The sequence below is a fragment of the Sciurus vulgaris genome, assembly GCF_902686455.1.
Source record: "Sciurus vulgaris genome assembly, chromosome: 8".
Classification (NCBI taxonomy): Eukaryota; Metazoa; Chordata; class Mammalia; order Rodentia; family Sciuridae; genus Sciurus; species Sciurus vulgaris.
In genome coordinates, this window is record NC_136468.1 from 98,316,362 (window position 1) to 98,342,841 (window position 26,480).

At 39.9% G+C, this 26,480-nt stretch overlaps 1 protein-coding gene across 6 annotated transcripts; it reads left to right on the forward strand.

Moving 5' to 3' along the window:
- EPDR1 (ependymin related 1) lies at positions 1-25,686 on the forward strand. Of its 6 annotated transcripts, XM_079152583.1 has the most exons (5): positions 9-579; positions 4,470-4,543; positions 10,449-10,527; positions 22,622-22,830; positions 23,897-25,686. In XM_079152583.1, exons 1-5 carry the CDS (start codon positions 302-304, stop codon positions 24,091-24,093), a joined length of 837 nt encoding a protein of 278 aa, XP_079008709.1. In that variant the 5' UTR covers positions 9-301; the 3' UTR covers positions 24,094-25,686. The 6 variants fall into 6 exon arrangements, with proteins under 6 accessions (XP_079008711.1, XP_079008712.1, XP_079008713.1 ...); XM_079152585.1 differs by lacking the exons at positions 10,449-10,527; positions 23,897-25,686 and adding an exon at positions 17,654-17,775 and having other exon boundaries at positions 1-579; positions 4,470-4,555; positions 22,622-22,754; XM_079152586.1 differs by lacking the exons at positions 10,449-10,527; positions 23,897-25,686 and adding an exon at positions 17,654-17,775 and having other exon boundaries at positions 1-579; positions 22,622-22,754.
- Positions 25,687-26,480: the final 794 nt, after the last annotated feature.

Genomic DNA, 26,480 nt, shown 5'->3' on the forward strand with positions numbered 1-26,480 from the left:
CTGCATTTCCTGTTGGCAGCAGTGAGCAGTGAAAACAGAAGCTGAAGTAGGCAGCGGCGGAGGCAGAAATAGCTCGCGCGCGATTCACCAGAGCCTTCCCAGGCCCAGTGTCTGGCTCCAGAGCCTCGGTTGTCCTGATCTCAACAGCTGATAAAGGCCACCGCTAGGACAGGAAGCACCTCAGCAGGCCCAGTTTACGCGCCCTGCACAGTGCGGAGAGAACCCGCGGGAACCACTCTGCGCCTGGGTCCCTCAGCGCCCGCTTGGGCTCGGGTTCACTCCGGGGGGGCCGCCGACCGCGATGTCAGGGCGCGTTTCTCTCCGCGCGGCCAAGGGGACCCTAGGCCCGTGGCTGCTAGGTGGCCTCTGGGTTTGGGCGCTGGGTGGCCTGTGTGGCCTGGGGACTGCAGGCTCCCCGGGGGCGCCGCACCCGTGCCAGGCGCCTCAGCAGTGGGAGGGACGCCAGGTTCTTTATCAGCAGAGCAGCGGGCACAACAGTCGCGCCCTGCTGTCCTACGATGGGCTCAACCAGCGCGTGCGGGTGCTGGACGAGAGGAAGGCGCTGATCCCCTGCAAGAGGTACGGGATGTGGGGTCCGCAGTTGGACGGGTCGGGGAGGGCGAGGTCATGGGGCCCTACGCTTGGGCGCTCGCTTTCCAGCCCTTCCTGGCTCCTCCCTTCCCCAAAGAAAACTTTCGCAACGAGGGTCGCATGGGGACAGCATGGTCTGGGGCTGGGCCCACCAAGTGCGGCCGGCTGGCGGGCACTCAATATTGCTCAGCATGGCGATGTCAGGGAAATAAAGACCCTGGCAAGATGGAACCGCCAGGGGCTCCAGCCCCAGGTTCGTCCAGGTCTCCAGGTTGCTGAGTCAGGCCCTCAGCGCCTGGAACCCACTGGAGCCTAGGGCGTGGTTTCTGCACTAGCTCATTTCTTCCAGAAGCCAGCTGCCAGGGACACAGGAGGGATATATATATATATCTCCATACACAAACACACACACACACACACACCCACATATATAATACTTTAAAGTGTTTTTTTTTTTTTTTTTTTTTTTTTTTGCATTTTAAAGAAATATGACAACACTAAAAGGTGTGGGGAATCTGATAATTCATCACCTTGTTACAACTTAAAATTTTGGTTTACTCCTATAACGTGTTTTGTTGTTTACTTTTTAAAACTAGTTTTACATACTGCCATCAGAAAGTATATACTCTTATCTGTATCCTTTTTCCTTAACATTGTCTCTTACATGTTATTTGCCATTTTATTTGTTGACTTCTATCTAGTTTTAATGGGTCCACAATACTCCGTAGAGGAATGATTCAATATAAAAAATATAACTGGTCTAATAATTCACCTTTCCACGGTTATAACAGAGGGTCACCTTGCCTCTGGCCCCTTTAAGAACCGCTTTCTAATTTGGGATTACCACCTGTCTTCCTGTTACAGCCCTCCTGCTCCTCCAAGGGTCATGCTGGCCTCTCTTTATGACATTTGCATCATTAGGAGGTGTGATGTAAATGTTTGCAGTTTAAGGCCTCAGTGGACCATAAGATCAGTGACCAAAGTGTACCATTCTTTTCTGGAACAAAACAAATCTTGGTAATACTATTTCACCTAAAAACGTTTGTTGAAGTGTTGAACTTCTTGAGGAAACTGGGGAAAGGACAGACCATTTTAAACAATCTATTCAGAGTGCAAGATAATGCATTAGGAAAAGTAATGGGCCCTCTGTATTCTTTGGTTCTGCATTTGAGGACTCAACCAAGCACACATCAAAACTATTTGAAACAAATTGCATCTGAATGGAACATGCAGATTTTCTCTTGTCTTATTCCCTAAACAATGCAATATGGCACCTATGTACATAGCATTTAAATTGTTTTAGGTTTTGTAAGTAATCCATAGATGATTTAATGTATGTGGGAGGATGTCCATAGGTTATTTGTGAGTACCAAACCATTTTACACTAAGGATTCGAGCATCCACAGAGTTTGGTATCCATAGGGGCCCTGGAACCTTCTCCTTGGATACCTGGGGATCGCTGTACATGAGCTCTGTGGACGCATGAAGCAGAAGAATCTTTGTGGTAGATTGGGGGTATGTGCAAAACCTTTCAAAAACATGGATGTTTTGGGTTGGATCTTGAAAGATGTAATAGTAACAATCACCAACATTTAAGTGCTTATTATATACCAGACATGGTGCTGCCAACTTCACCTATATTATATGATTTAGTTTAAATCTAACAACAACTCAACAGTGCAGGTTTTATGACCTCCATTAATAGAAGGACTCTGACATCTAGGGAGATTAAAAGAACTTTCTCACAACCACAGAACCGAGACTAGAAAACCAGGTACATTCTGACACCTGTGATATACGAGGGTCATGCTCCTACATTCTTTTCTTCAGCAAGACTTTATTCATGTCAGACACCCTGTGTCAGCAGAGTGGATCCTGGTTTTCAGGGAAGTTATGGTGTATGTGAAGTCACATAAACTGAAAATCCCTGTACAGTGCGATGAGAGGTAAACTGGAGTGTGATGAGAATAGTTTGAACAGGCAACTGTTTTAGTTAATTGTTTCACCACTGTGACCAAAAGACCTGACAGTTTTAATGGAGGAAAATTTTATTTGGCACCAATGGTTTCAGAGGTCTGTCTATAGATGGTGGACACTATTGCTTCTGGCCCGAGGTGAGGCAGATCATAATGGCAGAAGGGTATGACAGAGGAAAGCAGCTCAGGACTTGACAATCAATAAGCACAGAGAGCTTTCTGCTCTCCAAAGACACACCCCAACCCTTTATGACCCATCTCCACTAGCCACACTCTACCAGTTAATGCCTATGAGCAAATTAATACACTGTTTATGTTTAGGCTCTCATATCCCAATTATTTCACCTCTAAACTTTCTTGCATTGTCTTACACATGAGCTTTTTGTGATTGCCTAATATCTAAACCGTAACAGCAGTTAACCCAGTCTTCCTGGGAGAGGTGAAATATATGTGAATCCACAGTACCTCTATAAGCTGAGCAGGGGTGGGAAGGGAAAGGGGAGAGTCTTGGAGGCTTTATTTTTGGCTTCTGAAGCTGACTATACTGATGGCATGGAATGGACAGCTGTTCCTTAAGGTAGGCTTTGACTTTCTGCACTTCTGATTAATGGTGGACCATTACTCATTGTGCACATTTATGTGAAGTCAGGTGCACTAGAAGTGTATTGATGAGGGTGTTGTTAAAGATGGATTAGAATGGCTTGAAACTCCCTGTGATGCAGTGGACTAAAGCCAGAGGAATAAAGCTTTACCCATCCCCCATCCCCCAAAAAGCATTTTTTGTAATTTAAGAAATTCAGGTTTAAAGTCAGACAACCTAGATCTGAATTCATTTTCTGAAGGTGGGTCTTTGGATAATTTACTGCAGTTTTCTGAGCCTCAGTTTCTTCATTTATAAAATAGGAATATTTATGAACAATTTGTTAGGTCATTGTGGGGATTGAGTTTGGTTATATAGAGGACATAGTACAGCATCTGATAGCACACTGAAGACTCAGTACACGGCTGTGATTGGTCACATCACCACCACCATCATCATCCTGGTGAGTTTACCATCTGCCAGAAACTTGCTGCCAGCTTTGTGGACTCAGAAACTTAGACTTAGCAGCACATAAAACTTTCCTTTCTTTTGAGATCAGATTTAGAGTATGCAACGTCAAATGTTAAACTGCATGTTTCAATGAGTTTTATTGCTGGCCTAGAGGTCAGAATTCTCTAGGAATTCTCAAATACTAAGACTAGGTCATTCTCTTCCTGTACTCAGTACTAGGTGTGTGTGTTGGGTGCACGGAGAGGGGCAAATTATAATCAAGAGGCTGTGAGCAAAGAATTGGAACAAATACATTGAACAAACATGATTGAGCTAGGCTAGGCCTTAAACTCAACATTGGATTTTCCATGAATAAGAGAAGCCAGTCCAGAGTAGGTTTTAATGGTAATCAGGTGAAGATGAAGTGATGCATTCATTTGCACAGTTGAGATGCCTTGTTCCCACTCTGCTGGGCTGAACTCTTCCCATTCTGAATAGTGTATAGGTGGGTATTGCTGAAATCTGCATTAGTAGTTCTCCTTTCATGACTCCATGACTTAGTAAGTCTAAAGATTTTTGTGTTTTACCTTTAGTGGGATCATGGCCAAATCTTGCTCATCGTTTTTTTCTTTTGTGTTCCCTCAGGGTAATTCCTAATTTCTTTGTCCTTATTCATTAAGAGTTGGTTTTATAGTTTAACTTTTAAAGGACGATTTTATTCCTCTTCTTTCCAGAGTTCTTGGCAAGGTTCTGTCTCAGAGTCTCATTGCTGGCCGTAAGTCAGATGTAGAAGACAAGGTTTGGTGCATAAATGCATTTTGAACTCTTTAAATGTAGATTTGTTGAAATGAACTCAAGAGCTTTTTTTTCAGGTATCAGCAGTCTGGCCAAGAAAGCAGATGTTATTTGAAGAAAATGTGGATGGGTTGTCTCCTTGTATTTATTAGTAAGTTGAGAAGTAAGTTTTAGAATTGGATAAACTTCTTAAGATTTTCATTTTGTGTCCAGATAGTTATGGAAAATCCCACTGATAGTTAATGTGGAATGACCAAGATTTTCCAGGCTCTCTTTTCCCTGAGATGAGGGAAGAGATTAAACAACTTTACAAGCTTTAGATAAGACAAGTCTGAACAGAGAATGGGAAATATTAGTAATTGATATTATTTTGTTTTCTGGTTCCAATGGTCTTTCTTCACTCTTTGATTAAACTCACAAGAATTATGTTTGAAAGACTGATGGAAAAGCAACATGTTTATTTTTGTACTTCAATCAATACGTTGAACTTTATGGGAGAAACAGTATAGATAGTGAATGAACACTAAGAGACCTGGAGTAATTTACTGCTACTTACAAAATGATGGCTTGGGTGTTGGGATTAACGAAGCTATGAATGTTAGTAGGTGGAGAGACATTGAATGAATATGCATAGAGGCAAAATCTTAGACTATTCAGTTATCAATCTTATATGTACTATTGGGAATGATTTTTATTTGTAAATGATGGAAAATGTGTCAAAAATGGAAGGGCAAGTGTACTCTCATTGAAGTTCTGGCTAATCTGTCCCAATTTTCCCAGAGCATTTTATTTCCTGCAGAACAAAATAGAAAATTTTCCCCTATTTTTATAGTAAACAAGTCATCTGTACTGCAGAGAGCATAAGCATCCATTTTTGATACATAAGATGTCAGTCATGGCTTCTAATCCTGACTTTTCCACAATAAGGTCCTTAACTTCTCAGGAACTCAGTATTTTACATCTTTTAACTTTAATAATGCCTACAATGTTGATACTAAATAAATTCCAGGCCCTTTTTCTTAAAAACTAGGTAGAGATAGGATTAATGGATATCATGAAAGCACCAATTGTGCTCGTATCTTATCAAGCTGGTTGTTTCTACCAGGATGCAATGAACTTGGCACAGATTTTAAGTTTTTCTCAACTTGTTCCTTTGTGTAGATAAATTCAAATTTCCTTTTATTCACGGAATAAATTATTCATGTGTTAATTTATGTATTTATTTATTTATTTTCCAGTTCTAGGGATTGAACCCAGTGCCTCATGCATGCAAGTCAAGCTTTCTGCCACTGAGCCACGTATTCAGCTTCAATCTTCTTTTTCTTCCTCCTTCTTTTCACTTAACGCCTGTGCTCGTGGCCAAAGAATAAAATGTTACTTTTCAATACTTTGGCTTTAAAGTCATAGAGCTTTCCTCTCTCCTGGGCATCTTTTCATACTAAGGATAAAATAGGATCACTTACAGGAAGTTTCATCCAAGTGTCTGCTGTAGAAGATTAGTTTCAGCATATGCGATTATGTTAAGTAAGTTCAATGACCTTAGGTGTTTGGAAATGAAGATAAGACTCCTTTTTCTCTTTTTCCCCCTGTAGCACTAGAAATTGAACCCAGGGGTCCTCTACCACTGAATTACATCCCCAGCCCTTTCACTTATTTATTTATTTTAATTTTGAGAGAGTTTCTTGCTAGGTCGCCCAGACTGCCCTCATACCTGTGATCCTTCTGCCTTGGCCTCCTGAGTACCTGGGATTATAGGCATGCACCACCATACCTGGCTAAAATTATTTTTCATATGTGTGGTTTATTTTGTTTTGAAACTATCTCACACTTAGAGAAAAATTGCAATTATATTACAAAGGGCTTTCCTCCCTCGTTAAAGCTCTGAACCATTTGAGAATGAGTTTCCAACCTCACACACCCATGATGTTTAAATACCTCAGGGTGTATTTCCTACAACAAACTATATAACTTCTATACAACTACTATATAACTTCTATACAACCTTAAAAATCAGGAAGTTAACATTGATTTATTTCTCCTACCTAAAATTGAGATGTCATTCAGGTTTTGCCAGTTTTTCTTTATATGTTCTTCATAGGAAAGGGATACAGTTTATATTCAAGCATAGTATTTAGGGTTTGTGTCTCTGTAGTGTCTCAAACAGTTCCTAAGGTTTTTCTTGCACTTTTAAAGATTGCAAGCCAGTTGTTTTGTAGATTGACCCTCCACCTGGGTTTGTCTTATGTTCCCTCATAATTAGATTCAAGATACCTTTAGCAGGAATAGCTCAGAGGTAATAGTCTATATTTATTGCATCAGTGTTTATTCGGCTTTTCCGGATTTGCCCAGTGGGAGCCTCTTCCAGTTGGCTCCTGTGTTCTTTAGACATCTTATTCTTTGAGCACTTCCTTGCTTTTTGGCAAAACATTTCAAGATCATCTGTATTTTCCTCAGTTCCACCTTAGAGTAAGCCATTTCTCAAGAAGCCCTGGGTACTTCCACTGGAGAATGGTATTTGGAAGTCAAACTCTGTGCTCTAGTTGTGGTCATTGCTACTGTGTGACCCTGCTCCCGGGCCTTCATAATGGACAAAACAAGTGTGTGTGGGCTTGAATACACACACACTTACATACACTCATATGTAGATTACACACATGAAAACCTGTATTCTAATCCAAAGAGATATTCATAACAATACCTCCTGTTCTGACCCAACACCACACGGTTCTCTCTATTTCTCTTTATATCACTTGTGAGGCTTCTTCTTAGTGAGGAAACTGCTCCCTATATTTAATTGTAGCATAACCAGTCATGTATTCTTAGGATGGCTCCTCTGCACGTAAACGCACACCTCACCCTGAATGGGCTCTGCACCCCGCAGCCAGTCTCTGTAAAATGTACTTTGCTTGGTCTTCTCTAATGGTTTTATTTAGTCTAAATTGTTCAACAAGAATAAGGGGAAGATTAGGTTACTTTTTAAATGTATGTTTGTTTTCTTTTGTGTTTCTCAGCATATCATATCACCATTGCAAATCCTTAGAGGGTGTCTGTGTGTCTGGAGGAGGTAGATGAGTATAAAGTGTTCAGCAAATTTATTTGATCATGAACTCTGTTTTGCATGGATTGGACTTTGATTTTTAAGAAGTTATGACTTTGAGAATTTCAGAATAATGACTCCTCCTTTGGCTGTTACTCACTCCTCTTGATCTCTGATGGCAGGAGATAGTATTTTCTTTTATTAGCTCAGGGAGTATGACTGTTCATGGCCTCTTGATTCTCAAAGAATAAACTTGCTATTTGCAACACTAAGTTTTTCTCCAGAAGAGATTTCTTTCCTTAAAGAGATTTTCACAGAAGAACACAAAATTTGCTTTAAGGGGCTTAATTCAGTGGGTCTGTTTCCCCACTGGGTTTCAGGATGAGGAGGGAGGAATGGGCATTGAGGAAGGAAGGGAGGTAAAATGAGTGCCAAAAAAGGTATGGAAACTAGTAGAGGATAAGACTAACTTATAAATGGAAGCCAGAGGTGATCACCATACTGTTCTGGAAAGATCTTTTTTCTCTCCTGTAACCTTGAGCTACTTCTTCCTGATTTTGACCTTAAAGAAGGTGGTCAGGGGCAGAGTGCCCAAAGATCTGAAAATATTCCACCAATTAGTGGTTTATTTTTCCTGGAAAAAATGTGATAGTCTTATATTTCCCAATTCCAGTAAAATTTTTCTATTTTCCCCCTTTAAATTTTCTTTTCTTTTACCCGTCCTAAAAAAAAACAAAAACCAAAAAACTTCTCTTGAAGGTTACTAGCTGAAACCTCATTCTTTCCTTCTGTTTAAGGCAAATCTTATGCTAACTTCAATTTCTGTCCTCCCAGACTCTCTCAAACCCCCTTCAGTCAAAGTTTCATCACCACAGCTCTTTGAGAATGCTCTGGGCTGGAGCAATAAGCTGCATATCATTAATCAGCTCATCTGGAATCAGTCCTCATTTTGCTTTGCTCCTCTCCTCCATCTTGACACATTTTCTTCATTTGGCTTTCCACAGGCCACACTCTGGTTTCGTTCCTTCTGCCTCACGTCCTTTCCTTCTTAGTCTCCTTTTGCCCTTCCTCCTCTTCTCTGGACTGTTAGTGGTGGAATGTCTCAAGTCTCAGACTTTCCATCTCTTTACTTTTTGTCTAAACCTGCTGTCCTGATGATCTCATCTAGGTCATGGCTCAGAGTGCCCTCTCCCCATGGACAGCTCTCGCCTGTCCATCTCCAAGCCATATTTCTCCCCCGAACTTTGCACTCATGGATCCTGCTGCTTAAGTTGGCATCTTCATTTGGAATCCAGTAGTCATCTGGAACTCCGCATGTCCAAAGTAAATGTTTCCCCTGCATATAAACAAACAAACAAATAAAAGCCAAAATCCACCAAACCAACCAAACTTAGTCCTCCAGTTTTCTTTTTCTTTGGTCGTAGCTAATCCACTTGCTCAGCATGAAACTCTTGGACTCATCCTTGATTTCTTTTTCTCCTACTTGCCAAAAATATTCTGTAAACAAATCCAGTTGATTCTAATTTTGATAGATTTGAACCCTATCCTGCCTCCAATATTATTCTGGTCCCACCTTCATCATCTCTTACTTGGATTTTTGAAACAGCCTCCTATCTTCTACTTCTTTGCCCCCCAATTCTGCCCTGGCCCCCTTTAGTCTATTCTCAACATAGTATCCCAAGCAATTCTGTCAAAAAATGTTATATCATGTCATTCCTCTGCTCAAGACACTCCAGTGCTTTCCACCTATCTTGGAGTAAATGTCCTTCCTCCGAGAGTAGATGCCCTCATAAGGGCCTAAAGACCCTAGGGGACCTGCTTCCTCCCTTCACCATACCTTATTTTCCCAATCTCATCACCAACCCTCAGCCTTAGGTGTGGTTCTCTTAACCTACAAAACCTTTCCCTGGGAAGCTACATGGTCACACTCAAATTGCATAGATCCTCTCTCAGCACGGCCATATACCCTCCTCAAATGCCTTATATGTCCAAGGATCCTACTACTATCTAAAATATGATTTAATAATCCTAAGTTTGTTTCCTCATCTGCCCTGACTTCCCTCACCCAAATTAAAGCAATGAGAGTCTTATTCTAGTGTGAGTACCTCTAACGTTTCACAGTTAACTTTCTCAGGCTGCTGGCTTAACAAAGACACTCTATGGAAACCTAGTAAATATATCTCTGATCCCATTTTGTAAAGAATGTATTATAAACAAAATGGATGAAACTTCACCAGCCTAGTGATTTGTACTACTAGATCGCCAAATGTTAAGTCACCTTTGCGTCTTTTTCTAGCCTTTTTGCTCGTGATTTCTAAAACAGCGAACTCACAGTTTCATGTAAAGGTTTTATAGTTTATTATTCATTTTATTTCATTTATTTATTTTTATTTTATTTTATATTTTAATCTGCTTGATTAAGAATAAGAATAATTTTTATATTAAATTATACTGCCTAGCTTACTTTTTTAAAAAAGTTTTTACATAGGGTTGTAGTGGAACCCGAGCAGGCAGGCATATGCCAACCCTTGGGGAATGGATTCCCCTGTCTTCATTTCATCCACAAACCACTCCCAAGCTCATCTCTTATCAAACACTCTTCTCGATGTCTCTCTTCCTCCTTCATCTCAATTTTTGGAGACTTTTCACCCATATGGACATGGAGGTTTTCCAGGCACCATTGGTTTTCTTCAGAGGCAATGCTTCTTTGAACTGAGAGGCCTTCTAAAGAAGCACCAGTCCCCTAGCAGGGTATTTATGTTACCCTCAGACCTCCAAAGAAAGAGAAACTCTTGAGACAGATGGCCCCCAAAAGAAGAAGGCAGCTGCCTGTCCTTGGACAAAAAGAAAAAAAAGCTCTGGTGTCATGGTTGAGTCCTGCCCCTTCAAAAAGGGCTGATTTTGTTGTGGCTAAAGTGAAGTCTACTGGGAGAAATCCAGAATGTGGACTTTACTGATGAGTAAGAGCCTAAAGCTTGCTTCATAAAAGACATGAAAGTAACCTCCTAATCTCTCCCAGAGAACACACTGCTTTGGAGAATCTCAGAAGTTGCCAGGGAAGATGCTAGCAGATGGGAAGAAGAGGACTCAGGGCCAAGGTACATGCCAATCCTTTGGTCTGATATAGTATCGTCAGTTATAGGTATACTATAATTTATGAAGAATATACGTGTAGCATCGTGAACCCCAGACTAAGTGGCATGAAATCCAGGAGTAGCCTTGCTGAATGCAAGGTCCTCCATAGGTGTTTGACAATATTTGCAGCATACTGGAGGTGTGGATGAGTGGGAAATTCTTGCCAGAGGTCCTGGGTTCAATTCCTAGCACCAAAAACAAAACAAACACATTTGCAGGGAAGACTGTGATGAGCCAGGCCCCCTGCATTGACTCCGCAGCTTCAAAAACATTCCCTTTAAGCCCTTCCTGAAACCCCTCCTGATCCTCTGGAATCTTAAGGCCTACTGCCCAAAGTGCTTCACCAAGATGCTGATGAATCAGGATGTCCAGACTGAGAAAGGAAGATATGTGCCTCTGAAGAAGTTGTCCAGACCACACTGAAGCTATCATAGTCCCTAGGACAACTCTTTGCAGAGGGGTCCTAGTTGAAGTGTAGAGGTAGAGGCAGCAAACGTAGAGAAAGTGTGAGAAGATGGAACCTCCCATTTTGGGAGAAAGAGAGCAATGAACCAGTGGACATTCCACCAGTTCACACCCTTGGTAGCAAAGGATTTTGGGAAGAGAACCTGTATGGGACTTAATATCCACTTGGGTGCCACAGCATGTACTGTGTTCTGCCTGGTGTGCTTCCTGTGGACGTGGGAGTTCCTCCATCTCAGAATCAAGCCTTCTACCTGTCCCCATTGTCATACATTCATTACTTGTGGACAGTTACACTCCTCCCAGCCCAGCTCCAAGTATGTTCGGGCTGAAACTTGAGACCCCAGAAGAGCCACCCTGGAGAGATCTTGACTCTCCCTAAGGAGTCCAAAAATAAAGCCTAGGAATCTACTTTTCTGACCTCAGAACCTTTTGCACAGGATAAGTGTTTATTTAGGTCCTACTTAGCATGTTGAAAAGAATTTCAAGTGTTTTGGTGGTTTATAGTCTTTACTCCTTCTGTTATCCTGACTCAAACCCTCGAAAGGTCAGCTCCTTCACTTGGTATAACACAGGAATTTTTATAGTGTGTGTGTTTGCACAAACTTCTAAGGAACTTTGCCACATGGTCTCCTATTTAAAAAGTTTTAAAACATAAGTCATTTTCATCCTTTCACTGAAAATTTTTTTCTGTACCAGTTTTCTCACTTACCTGAGTTCTTTCTTTTGATTCATGTTTCAGTCAGCTAAAGAACTTACTCAATTACTCTTCATCAGAGAGGATACCTGGGTTGTATACTTTTAAAGATTTCTAATGTCTGTGAACATCTACTTATTATTGTTTTACCTAATTATAGGTTTTTGTTGGATGTGTACAATTCAGTGGGTAGAAATAGTCCTTTTGCTTAAATAGTTTTATATGTTTCAGAGCTCTAGCACAGAAGTCTGATACCAAGCTAATTTTGGTTTAGTTTTAACATATGTATTTTTGACCCAAATTTTTATAGATCATTCCTATTGTCCTTGAACTTTATGTCTCTAGCATATGTCTACCTCTAAAAAACTTTCATCTATTGTTTCTTTTTCTGTTGGTGCTGGGAATCAAACCCAGAGCCTTTCATGTGATAGGCAAGCACTCTACCACTGAGTGACATTCCCAACCCTTCATCTACTAGTTCTGGAGTTTTTACACTTTACTTTCTTTCTGTGTGGATCTCTTTCTACTTACACATTTTGGTTCTATTACATCTGTCCTTCAAGTATTTTGTCTTTTCTTTAACATTTTCACCACTTTTCCCCCCTGAACTCTAGAAGTCACATGCTTCTGGGATTTATTTATTTATCTGTTTATTTATTTGCCTGTTTATTGATTGATTTTTGTTTTACTGTATTCCACCTCTACTGCATTTCTTGTTTTGATTCTCCTGTTTTTCATCAGAAAACTACCCTTGCGTTCACACATTATTCCTTTTATCATGAACACAGTTCATCCCAATTTCCAATGAAAGTAGAAAGATCAGATTTCTACGTCAGAGTGCCATTAGCTGGAAGGGTGTGTTAGTTTATATTTCAGCATGGTGGGAATTGAAACATTTCTACTGAAAAGCATACTGCTGAATATGTACTCCTTGACTCACCTCTCTTAATATCCCTTGATGTGTAGTCTGGAAACCATTATGCACTGTGGCAACCTGGGTATCCCAGTACTGATGAGGCTGTTTCTTTTAGTAATGGGGAAAATTAAGTCAGTTTGAACTACTGTCTCATGAAAAGTTTTTTTTTAATCTTTCATCAGATGAAAGAATACATGCCTACGCATTGCCAATATTCATCCAGATATATTTTTGGAGGAAAAAAAAAAAAAAAAACCTCTTCAATTTCTTGAGCATTCTTTTCCACTTTTGAAGTAGAATCCAAGTAGTGGAGGTCCATCACCTTACAGCTTCTTAAATTGCACACATAATTTTCCTTTTCCTCAGGCTGCATTCTTAGGTAATTTAATTTTCCTTTGGTTATGTATGATTGGCATCAATATGCACAATGAGTGTGTGTCTAGCACCACAATTCTGAAAGTGCTTTTCATTTTTATGTCTCATAATTACTGTAGGGTGTAACTCAAACTTAGTAGATGCCAGAATGGCAAGTGGCTGCAGCTCAGTTTTTCCTCCTGAGAGTCAGAGGACCAGCATGCATTACTAATCTATTATATTGCACATTAAACAAATCCAAAATTTGACCAGTATCTTCCATAAAAGCCAAAGTCCTTTTGTAATCACAGCATAATATTTGTCTACTCCCTTTGCTGTAATTGAGTGTATCTTGGATTGCCAAGTGTTCTACATAGATGGGAAAAATAGCTCCTTCCCCCTGTGGAGGCAGTGAACAGGATGGTGTCAGAGAATTAGAATGAGTCTGTTAAGAGGTCAGATCTTGGGTCCAATCTTGACCCCATTATTTACTACTGAGTTATGCTCTGTTACAGTCATCTGTTTAAAAAAAAAAAAAACGCTAGTAACTTGTCATCCAGCTGAATTTGCCTTCAGCAAACTCAAATCTTAAACCTTTGTTTTTTTCCTGAACCCTAATTTAGGAAAGAAAAACAAATGGCTATTGACTATTGAGGCAGGAGCTGGTCAGTTTCACCTACACTCTGCCAAAGCACCAGTATTTTGTGATTCCAAAATTAGTCAAGTTCTTGGGTCCTGCCCATTCTGGAAGGGAAGGTCCTCATTGGGTTGTTGTAAGGAATGAAGTAGATAATACCTGTAAAACAGTGGTTCTTATTTCATTAAGAATACTTACATTTACAAGTGCAAAAAATCTCACTAATAGTTGTTTAGGATGTTTTTTGTTTAATCCAGAACTGTTGTGATGTGTTCCTTGGTTTGACAGAACAGTTTCACCAAGGCTCCAGGCTTTTCTCCACCCATTGGTTCTGCCACCCTTAGGATGCTGTCTCATAGTTGCAGATGGGGTGTTGACTTGTTGCCTTATGGCTTCAAGATGGCTGTCTCTGCTCCAGGCATTATGTCCTTACCCAGTGACATTCAAAGACAGAAACTTATAGCAGCTCTGTTCTTCTTTTTTGATAGAGAAATCTCCAGAGGATTCCTTCTCCCTGCAGACCTCCCTTTAGATTTTCAAGGCAAGAATCAATTATACTGCTTGTTCTAAGGGAGATGAAGAAAATTAGTTACATGAATTTTTCAGCCTCCATTTTAAGAGGCAATTAAGGAGAAAGGGGAAAAAATGCCTTCTGGGTCTTTTATGGAAGTATCTACCACAGCATTCAGTAATAGGCTTTTTACTCTCTCCTTCCCACCTGGATAAAGTAAAACTTCTTACTACGTAGCAGATCAAGTCTTGTTACATAGCAGATCAAGTCTTATGTGTACAAGTTAAATGATTATGTGTACAAGTTTCTTTGGTAAATGCTAAGGATCAGATTTTTCTATCAAAGCAAGGATACATTGCATTTTTATAAGAATTTTATATCTAGTTTCTTAAATTTTCTTCAAAATAATGCCATGAGCTTTAAAATTTTGTTCCCTCTTTCCATTTGAGAAATTGGAGTATCAAAATTATAAGTGTACAGATCACAAGCAGTAAACCAGCTAAGGTGGCTGTACATAAAATTAATAGGAAAAACCTATAGTTTCCACATGTACAAATGATGACCTGCTAGAGATTACAAGGGAAGGAAACTTCCATTTAAACTAGTAATAGCAACAAAAGATAAACTACTCGAGAGTAAATTTAAAGGAGATTTGCAAAACTTGTACAGAAAATATTTGAAATACTCCTGAAATATACAAAAAGACACTAACATAGGAAGGTTTTTTTGGGGAAGGGCAGGATGATCACTCATCATAATACAGGTATTAATTCTTTCAACCCTGGAAAAGACGAAAACAATAGGAGTGCCTGTAAATTTGGCCTGATATTAAAGCACACTATGAAGTCTCTCTAAATAAAGCAATGTGATACTGGTATGCAAAAAGTCAATCCAATAAAAAGTCCTGAAAGAGATTCACATGCATCTGGAAATTTAGTAGATGATAAGGGTGGAATCTCAAATCACTGCAGAAAAGATGGGCTTTTTAATAAATAATGTTGGAACAACTGGAAAAAGATAAAAATTGGCTCTATGTCTCACATCACACGTAAAAATAAACCCTAAATGGGTTAAAGATCGAAATGAAAACAAAACAAAACCACTGGGACATAACAGAAAACATGGGTGGATTTCTTTATAATCCAAGAGTAAGAATTTTTTTCTAAGTATGACAAAATTCAGAGGTAATATAAGAAACTTGACTTGAAAGAGTGTAAAATTCTTTGCATTGTAGAAAAATTTTTAATAGTCAAAAAATGACAGAGGAAAAATTTACAACTTTTCTCAGACACAAAAGACTCAGTAACAAGTTATAGAAAGTTGGAAAGGAAAAAAAAAAAAAAACTAATGTACAGAGAATGAAGAGTAAGTTCATACAAAAATAAGGCCAGATCATGCTTCCGCATGAAAATTTGCTCAACCAACTATCATGAGTGAAGGAGAATTAGAACTAGACTATCCGGGTGCAGTGGAGCACACCTGTACTCCCATTGGCTTGGTAGGCTGAGACAGACAATTGAAGGTTCAAAGCCAGCCTCAGAAATTTATCTAGACTGTAAGCAACCTAGTGAGACTCTGTTTAAAAAGGAAAAAAGAAAAGCAAAAAAACAAAAAAAACTAGTCTGCTCTTTGGAAGGGTAGTGACTGGGAGTTGGCAGGAAGAAGGCATCTAGGGTGCCATATTTGCTCTAAGTGGGGAATCCACAGATTGCCCACTTTGCAAAATTTTTCAAGCTCCAAACTTTATATTTGTGCAATCCATTGTAAGGATGTTATAGATATTTTTAAAAGTTCTTAAAAAAAGTAAAAACCTTGATAGTCAAATTCCATATCCTACTATCAGATGGTCTTGAAATCCAAGTTTGACTACATGCTCTGTTGGCAGTATATAAAGAAAATAGGAACTCTCATGTATTTTGGTAGGGGTACCAAATATAGTACTGTTCTAAGGAGAGAAATTTGGTAATATTTAACACAATCAAAAATGTTTCACCTTTTGACCTAGCAGTTCCATTTAGAATTACCTTAAATATACCCCTCCAAAACAAAATAGCACACTGGCACTCTTTGTAGTGTTTTGTTAATATTAGAAGTATGGAAGCAATCCAATGTTCATCAGTAGAATTCTGCCTAAATAACTGATGGCATTTACACCAAATAACCCATACGTAGTGATAATAGAGAGTAGACATAACAAGGTGCAGAAAAATATAGAGCATGCTACTTTTTCATAAAGAAGGAGGATATGTGCACCTGTAATTCCAATAGCTCAGGAGGCTGAGGCAGGAGGATCACAAGTTTGAGACCAGTCTCAGCAATTTAGTGAGGCCCTAATCAACTTAGTGAGACCTCAAAAAAAAAAAAAAAAAAAAAATGGCCAGGGATATGACTCAGCTCCCCTGAGTTCAACCCCCAGCATCCCCCTACCCCTCTTAGAAAAGGAGAGTTAATAAGAATCCATGCATGCATTTGCTGTTTTTGTTTTGTTTTGTTTTGTTTGTTTGTTTTTGTAAAAAGACACACAGGAGATGTTAAATAGAGGCTGATGAATAGGGCATTTGAGGATGGGTGAGGATTGAGATGGGAGGGAGACTTCTTTCAATGTGCCATTTGATATTATTTTGCATTGTGAAACATGAAAAATGTTCCGTATGCAATAAAATTAAGGCAAAGAGGGTAAATGTAAGGTCCCTAAGTTGAGAAAAAAGAACTGAAACAAATGAACCTAGCATTCTATCTATAAGCATAACCACACAGAAAATACATATTACAAGTGATTCTAAATCTGAGTTATACTCTCAAGACAATAAGAGCTGCTATGAAATCTTAAAAGTCATTCAGCAACTCTATTTTTTGTATTAGATTTGACTGTAATATAAAGCAAATAAGTAAATTTATTAATGTTTTTGGAAGCAATGATTTTTAAGAGAAAAGATATATAAATACAAAAAATAATGGGGGAAAACCTGTCATGTTAAATTTCTGCTGGAAATATCAATTTGAATTCATGATTTGTAACCATACAAGAATTGCTGACCACAGACTGGACCTTAAAGCAATGGCATTCTAATATATATGTTCATACACAGGCAAAATCAGCATGATATTTATATAACCATGTTCATAGCAACATTCATTCATAATAGCCAAAAGGTGAGAACAACCCCAGTATTCATCAAACATGAATGGATAAACAAAATGTGGCATACAAATGTAAAGGGGTACCATTCAACCTTAAAATTTTAATATGAGATTCTGACATATGTTGTTATGGTTTAGATATGAGGTTTCCCCCAATAAACTCATGTGATAGCTAATGTAGGAATGTTCAGAGTTGAAATGATTAGGTTATGAGAGTTGGAACTAATCAGTGTACTGATTTGATAGGTTAATTATATGGCTGGATTACTGGGTACTAACTATAAGCAGGTGGGGGGCATGTCTGGAGGAAGTAAGTTCGTGGGGGCATGCCCTTGGGGATTATATATCTTATCTTCTTCCTGGCTTCCCAGATCCTCTGCTTCTTAGTTGCCCTGAGCTGAACAGCTTTCCTCTGCCATTCCCTTCTGCCATGAAGTTCAGCCATCACCTGGGGCCCAGGCAATGGAGTTGAGTAGCCTGAACCTCTGAAACTGAGAGCTAAAATAAACTTTTCCTCTTTTAAGTTGTTCTTACAAGCCATTTTGGTCACAGCAATGAAAAACTGATAAATACATGCTACAACATAGAAGAACCTAGATGGATATAAGTCAAGTGAAATGTAAGAGTCAACAAAACAGAAATACTGTGTGAGTTCACTTATGTGTGGTACCTAGAGTAGTCAAATTCATAGAGACAGAAAGTAGAAAAGTAGTTTCCAGGGGCTGGGGAGAAGGGGAAATGGAAAAGAATTTTAATGGGCATATAGTTTCAAATTTGCAATTTGGAGATTGGTTACACAGCAATGTGAATGTACTTAACACTATTTAACTGTTCATTTGAAAATGGTTAAGATGATAAACTTTACATATATAGATATTTTATAATTTAAAAATTGATATAAGCATAAAGATGTATCTAGAAGAATAAGTATCTAGACAAATGCACAGAGTTACTGTTTCTGTAAGTTAGTTTCTGGGCAACTTTTACTTCTCTTTTTATTTCTGTATTGTTTGATTTTTTTTTTAATGAACATGAATCAGTTTTATAAAAACCATAAACCAATTTTCAAAAGAAATCAAACTCATGCACATTATCAGTATTTTGGAAGACTTGAGGATGGCATTCTAATGTTTCAGGAAAAGAACTTTTAGGAAATGGAAAGAATTGTCAGTGAGTCTGAGAATTTTGTTAAAAGCAACATAAATCTTTTATCCCTTATGGTGAGAGACAAAATGGGCTTTAGGCCACTCCTCTGCATTGTGGTTGCCTTAGAAAGCTTGGCCTTCTCACCCCTTGGCCGGGCCTGACCAGCTGTGACCTTGCTTACAGCTAAGGCCCAGCAGCGGGTGGCTGGCCTCTGCAGGAACTCTCACCCGCTGCTCCCAGAGAACCATGCTTTGCTTGGTGTCTGGCCAGCAAGGAGGTGAAGTTTGCCTGCTGTTGTTGACCCAGGGCTGTCTGCCTGTCTGTCTTCCATACTGATTCCAGCACCTTACCTTTCTGGACTGTATCCTGGGGCTGTAGTTGATGACTCCCATCCTCACAACTGCCTCTATCTCAGAGCCCAGCTTTGATCCTGCCTCCAGGGATGCAATTTCTGTTGAAGTCTGACAGTCCTTCCGGTCTGTGGGTTACAACCCGCACAGTGTCCCCACAGAGATGACTCATTTCCACCTGGGCTGATGGCTGCGTTTGACCTTCTGTCCCCTCCTATCAAACTTCAGACCCTGTGTAGGAGAAACTTACACCCAAGCTATTAATACATTCACATAAACATGGGAGCATCCTTAAGATTTTCTTCCCTAAATTTTGTCATGGAACAGTATTACTATTTATAATCACATGGAATTTTGAAAAATAAAGTGAATTATACAGTTCTACTCTGTTTCCCATCATATAGTTATTTTCAGTTTTCCTTAAAGCTAGGCAACATAACCTCACTCTTAATGGTGCCCTCTTAAAAAAATTAAATATTTCAAAAACAGAAAATTACAGAGAATACCACAACAAACACCTGTGTGCAAATCACCCAGATTTAACACATTAATATTTTGTAATGATAGTTTCAGGCCCAGAATTTTAAGTTTAAAGTTAAATTGTACTTCTCTGTATGGGCAGAGCTGGCCTGAGGGGAGGGAGAAATTTGCAGATAACTTTTCTTGCTGTCCCCTTCCTTTCTTCTGCATGTGACTGACTACATGTTAGTGGCCCTGAATCCTTATGTAGGGTCGTGCAGGCTTCTCCTGGAGACCACTTGCTTTGGTTTGGATCACGAATGTCCCCCAAAGGTCCATGTGTAAAAGGCTTGGTTTTAACCCACAGCACAACTGGGAGGTGGTGGAACCCTTAAGACGTGGGACCTAGTTGGAGGAAATTAGGGATATTGGGATCTCACCTGCTTCTTCTCTCACTTTTCTTTCTGGCTGCAATGAGGTGAGCAGTTCACTCAACCTTGTGTTCGTGCCATGATGTGCTGTCTTGCCACAGGCCCTATTATGGTTTGGTTAGGAGCTGCCTGCTGGTAAACCCATGTGATATCAATGCAGGAACTTTCAGAGGTGAAAAGATTAGATTAGGAGAATTGTAACCTATTTGGTGGACTAATCCATTTGATGGATCAAGAATTTGAATGGATTACTGGGTGGTAACTGTAGACAGGTTGGGCATGGCTGGAAGGGGTAGATCACTGGGGGATTATCTATCTTCTCCTTGGCTCTTCTGCTCCCTCTGCTTCCTGGTTACCATGAGCTGAGCAACCCTCCTCTGCCATCCCCTTCTACCATGACTGTTCTGTCTTATGTTGGGCCGGAGTGATGGAGTCAGCTGACCATGAATTGAACCTCTGAAACCATGAGCCCAAAATAAATTGTTCTTTCTCTAATTGTTCGTTTCAGCTATTTTGGTCACACTGATGAAAATATGACAAACACAGGCTCGAAAGCAACAGGTCAAGTGACCATGGGCTGAAATATCTGAAACCATTAGCCAAAATAAAGTTTTCTCCTTATGAGTTATTTATCTCAAGTATTTTGTGAAAGTGACAGAAACTGACTAATGAACATACAGCTCTTAATTGGGGCTCCTTCTTGGAGCCCTGGAATCCTCAACCCTATCTGACAGAAATCCTGGTTGTGAGTAGGTCCAAAAGTTGTAAGCTGGAAAAGGAAGTTTTATGAGAACAATAGGTTTTATAACTCTTCAGGGGTATTTCAGAAATGAACAGTTGTTGGAATAGCAGCTTGCTAGTGCTTCCTGCTGCTTCCTTCTTTATTCTTAGTTCACATGTTGAAAAGTAGCTCTCAACAGCTTCTGAGTTTAAATATGACATGCCCATTTGCCTAAAGAGGTTGAATCGTAGGCTTCAGTTACAATTTCACATGTGTGTGTGGGAATCTGATTGTGTGACTCGGGGTCACAGGTCTACCCCAGGTCTTGTAAGCTATGATGACAGTGGAAAAGTCATGTGTGACTCCATGCTGCTCAGGTGGGTACTTCTGGCATCCTGTGGATTTGGGGCCTGAGAACAGTAGTATCAAGAACACAAATCTCTCTCATGCACATGGCTGCACATCCTACAGGGAGCAGTTGTTAGAGTTTGAGGAGCACAAGGCAAGGAATAACAGCAAAAGCTGGGAATGACTCCCAGCCTGGACACCTAGGACCTCAGAGAACATAAGATCAAGATGCTAGTGATGAGGAGAAAAACAATAAAGGCAGCCATATACTCCTGAGGGTATACAGTGTAGGGTTTGTGTGGTGGCCCACTTGTCATTAAAAGTGTCTGAGAACAGGATTTATATTTCAACAGAGATTCACATATTTAGAAGTGGACTATGCTTTGGAAGTTGATATTAATATTTTTGTATTCCTTCAATGAATGTTTAGGGTCTAGTGAGTTAGGAGCTTAACTCTTTGTGAGGCAACAGTTACTATCCAATACCAAGCCCTTTCAAGGTGCTAATGGTTTTATGTGGACACTACATGCATATTATAAGAGATTACTTCATTCTGGAGCATTATCTCACAAACCCACATTTTTCTATATTTGCTCCCACTTCTAAAGATATTTGTTCTTTTATTTATTTTTATTTTTTGTCTTTTTCTGGTAAGCCATTTCATATCTTCTCTGGAATAAGCAGGATATATCTCAATGTTTAAAATGAGATCATGTTCATATTTCCATACTATCTCATAGCATTATTTTCATCACACAGGCAGTTATTGTTTGCAAGTTTTTTTTTTTTTTTTTTTTTTTTTTAATAAAGAAAGTAATCTTTAAGCTCAGACTGGGGAAGAGAACATGCATCCTCCATGAGTGTTTTTCTAGTGGCATGAGTTCCACGAAGAACAGATCATTTCTTGGTTTCTTGTTTTTTTTTATTTTTATTTTTATTTTTTGCAGTTCTAGGATTATGCATAGGGCCTATGCATACCAGGCAAGCATACCAGAGCTGCATCTCTGCCTTCTGTTGGCCAACTTAATTTACTTGTGAAAAGTACCAAGTCCTTTTTCACTCAGATGTTGTGAATTTCACTTTTTCTGATCAAGGTGCAATGCCACTCTGATCCACTAGCAGCGGTGGCCAGAGTTTTGGATTGATACTGAAATGTTTGGAACCATGGTGGCCTTCACCCAACACCAGATTGCTCAGCTTTATAAGGGAGATACAACATAACATGCACATGACTTGGCATCACTTGGGAATACCTCCCTCTCTTTTCCTGCAAAGGGTCAGGAGCATGTAGAAGAGCTCGGTTTAAGGAACCCTTTTCAGGCTGGGGACCCCTCAGCTTTTGTCCTTGCTGTCTCAGCCTCCTAGGGTATGTGAAGCTTGGTGCAGCTGCGTCAACTAAGTTTTATTTGTAACTGATAGACATCAAGGCAGTGAGGTATGGGTATTTGGTTCATCTGGTCCTCAGTGAGTTCTTGTCTTACATTCACTACAACCCTATAATTCCTTGGCTTAGTGTTGTAAGAATCCAGCCAAGTCAAGGGTCAAACCCTCCTGTGTCCCTGTGGCTAAAGGAAATATCACAAACCAGCTGTCAAGCCAGGGTCATAACTTCCCCATGTGTGCATACTAGGCTCAGGGTCAGGCGTATAATAAGCCATTGATAAGAATTCGTCCAGTGAATATTCAATTTTGACCTGAAATTTTAGTGATTTCATATTAAGTTGATTGGTATGAAGTGTTTAAGGAAATGATTACCTAGCAAGCAAAAATTTTTTTTCTATTGTAAAAGTAATTTATATCAAAGGAAGCCTTTGGACTCTGTGCTGGTAAAAAACATGATGATTGTAGCATAAAAATTCTATTTTCTTTTCATCTGTATTTCAGATTATTTGAATATATTTTGCTCTATAAGGATGGAGTGATGTTTCAGATTGAACAAGCCACCAAGCAGTGCTCAAAGATCACCCTGACAGAACCCTGGGATCCTCTCGACATTCCTCAGAACTCTACTTTTGAAGACCAGTACTCCATTGGGGGGCCTCAGGAGCAGATCACTGTCCAGGAGTGGTCCAACAGAAAGTCAGCTCGATCCTGTAAGGATTAAAACAGTCTCTTAAGGAAGATAGCTGTTAGGGAAACATATGCTTAATTATGTTGTTTAAAGCCATGTAAGTTCTCCACATGGACTTTGCACATTATGGGACACTGGGGTCTAAGCATGTCATTTGAAATACCTCGGCCTTCCAGTGCCACACACACTTTTCTTCCACTTTCACTCTTATGGACTGCCTTGGCTTTTGATGTTTTGGGATCTTGGGATCACCCAGAAGTATGTGACATGGGGGCACTTTTCTAAGGCACATACTTGAATCAGGTGCCTCCTTTTCCTTCCCCCTCATGGCTTCTTAAAGTTCCCTGGCCAGACCTACTCCATTATTCTGAGTGTCACACTGGCCTGCTTGTATGTGAAGCTATTTACTGTGATTCCAAGTTTGTTTTACACACTGAGGCATTCATGCTGTGGGAACCAATATGGCGGTTCCTCAAAAAAGTCAACACAGAATCACCTTTTGATCCGGCCAGTCCAGTTCTTGATATATTCCTAAAAGGGAAGGCATGACCTAAACATGTATTTGTATGCCCACATCTAGAGCAGCATTATTCCCAATAAGCAAAAGGTAGAAATAACCCAAATGTCCATAGGCAGATAAATGAATAAACAATATATGGTATTCAATACAGCAGAAAGCCTAAAAAGGAAGGGAAATCTGCTACCACATGAATAACCCTTGAGGATATTATATTAAGAGAAATAAGCCAGTCACAAAGGACAAATATTGCATTTCACTTACATTAGGTACCCAGATTCCTTCCGGTAAAAAGGAGCATGGAGGTGGGCGGGACTGTGGAAAAAAAACAAACAAACAGGAAGTTATCATGTAATGGTCAGAGTTTTCAGTTTGGGAAGATGAAAATGTCATCGAGACAAATGGTGATAATGGTGGTACAACAGTGTGAATGTCCTTAATGGTTCCAATGGTGTGCTTAATCATGGTTAAAATGGCACCTATTATCTTGTGTGAATTTTACCACAGTTAGGAAAAAATGTGGTATTTTGTCTGTCTCCTCTATTAAAAGTCAGCTTTCTTCTTCTTATAGATGAAACCTGGATCGGCATTTATACAGCCAAGGATTGTTATCCCGTCCAGGAAACCTTCATTAGAAATTATAGTGTGGTACTGTCCACACGATTTTTTGATGTACAACTGGGCATTAAAGACCCCTCCGTGTTTACCCCTCCAAGCACGTGCCAGACAGCCCAGCTGGAGAAGATGAGTGAGGATTGCACCTGGTGAGCCTGGAAATGCAGAAGCGACTGCCTTGAACTCCAAGCTGGAAACAGATTGGAAACTGGTTGGGATGAGGATCTTCACTGGGGATAAATATAGTTTTAGGATGCTAAACACTGATGTAAGGTTTTTCCTGCGTCTGACTTTGACTGCTCAGCTACATATACAGAAGGAAATTGAATGGAGAACATGTGGCCCTCTGAAATGACCACTAGCATTGTCACTTCAGTTATTGCTAAAGCTTATTTTGCTTTCCGTGTGCATAGATGCCAATTCGGTGTTGTGGCATATGAAGGGGTGAAGGGTTAGTAGGAGCAGTTTGCCTTGGCAGGGATGAATATTTTATCACTGACATTGTTAAGAATTGATGGTGATAATAAAATGCAGCATGATTTTGGTCAGTGTTCATTGTTAAGTTCCCTATAAGGAAAGTTCCTTGCTTCACTGTCCAGGTGGCATCTGTTTCCGCTGATGCTCACCCTGATCCTGCCCCTATAATGCACAAAATGACCCCCTAAATTCCTTTCAGAATTAAGAGCTCTATGACATGACCCATGGATAGAAATATTTTGGAAGGAAATGAAAGGCTATTACATGAAGTATTAATTCTTTGAAAGGGGAAAGAAAAAGAAAAACAAAGACTTTTGAAGCAGGAGGATTTGGACAATCATGTTTATACTTGATGAAGCACAAGCCATGTATGCTTCCTGTTTTCTATGCAAGAGTATCGATTTATGTGCAGAATCTTGACTTTCTTGTCAATGGACAGATAGTGTTCTAAAGTACCCCTGTACCGGGTATCAGGAGACTATTGTCTCCCAAATGCAGGATTAGAACTCCCTTGTACTCTAGCTCCTTTGGTTATTAAGTACACTAGACTTGCCCTCACCTTGGCCTTGCTGGGACTGTTTCACAGTCTCTGTTGTCTGTCTGACATCTGCTCGTCCTTACCAGGTCAGCTCACACACGACATTCTCTGAGAGCTACTCCCAAGCCTGGATTAGTTGCACTTGCAGGTTGAGCATGCTTTTCTCACAATACTTATGCCGTGTGATGATTTCCTGCCTTCTGGATGCTGTCTCCCCCTGTCCTGGCTAAGAGCCCCTTGAGTACGGGTACACTGCTCTGTTTACGTTTTTTATCCCCAGCACCAAGCAAGTGCCTGGCACACGATCAGTGCCCTCAACATTTGTAGAGTTGAGAATACTAGCCTCTGGTTCTCAGTTTCCTCATCTGTTAAGTAGGGTTGGGTTTGCTGATTGCTGGGTAGACCTTCAGTAATACAATTTATTATTCTAGATTCTTCTATTGTAGTTCATCTGGCCATATCCTTTAGTTATCAAAATAAATGTGTGATACCTATATTATGTCCAAAACAATCTGTATTACTCACAGTTTATCTATATTAATAAACTAGTTTAAGCACATCTCAAAGCATTCTTTGCTATATTTGTTATTGTAATAAACATGGATGAATTTGATTATAAGAAAGTTTAAAATCTTCTCTAATAAAGTGTTTTGTGTGATCAAACCAAATTGCTTATCCTCTTGCAAAAGCCTGCTCTTATTTTCACTAAAGTCCAGTTTGTAGTGACTTCAGTCAGAAGCTTCAGAGTCATTTTTGACCCATGTCTGTTTCAGTTCTCACTACCAATTAATACCCCCAATCACCATCAAAACAGCTCTTAAAATGGCTGTTTTTGTCCATCTCCTTAGCTACCACCAGGTCTTGGATTCCACCATCCTTGGCCTTTGGGGGGATTTTTGTACCCTCTGTCCTCATCCTGGTCTTTTCTTCTAGAAACATTCTGTGCTCCTTCACACTTCCTTCATCCATACTCATAAGCCAATACTGAGCGTCTGTTCTCTCCAGTGCCCATGCTGTTTCCTGGAGTCACAAAGGATGGTGAAGCTTAGCTGAGGCAGTTATCCGCAGTGCACAGACCAGGAAGAATGTGTTCCAGGGGGCCGGCCTACAAAGCCTTTGTGTTTGCCCCATCTCCCCACCCACAGAATGACCCTCTCCTCTCCAAAACACACATTTCCTTCCCCTTATCCCCAGGACTCTGTCTTTGTCCCTATTCAAAAGGGAAAGAAAGAAAACCCTTTTATTTTATTCAGGAGCGCATGAAGTGGGCACTTTTTTTTTTTTTTTTTTAACCAATTGTCCTATCCTAGTAATTAACCCACTTTACCAAAATGAATAGAAAGTCCAAAAGGATTTTACATCTGCTTAATATAGATCTGATGGTGCCCTATCCCTTGGTTCTTTGCTGTCCCAAAGTAAAGGGTCCCCTAAGCACAGTGAACAAGTCTTTTTGATCAGACCTGTGGCTTCCCATCATGGGTACTGCTCCTTCTTTGAGAAATAATGACTGGGTTACCCCTCGGTG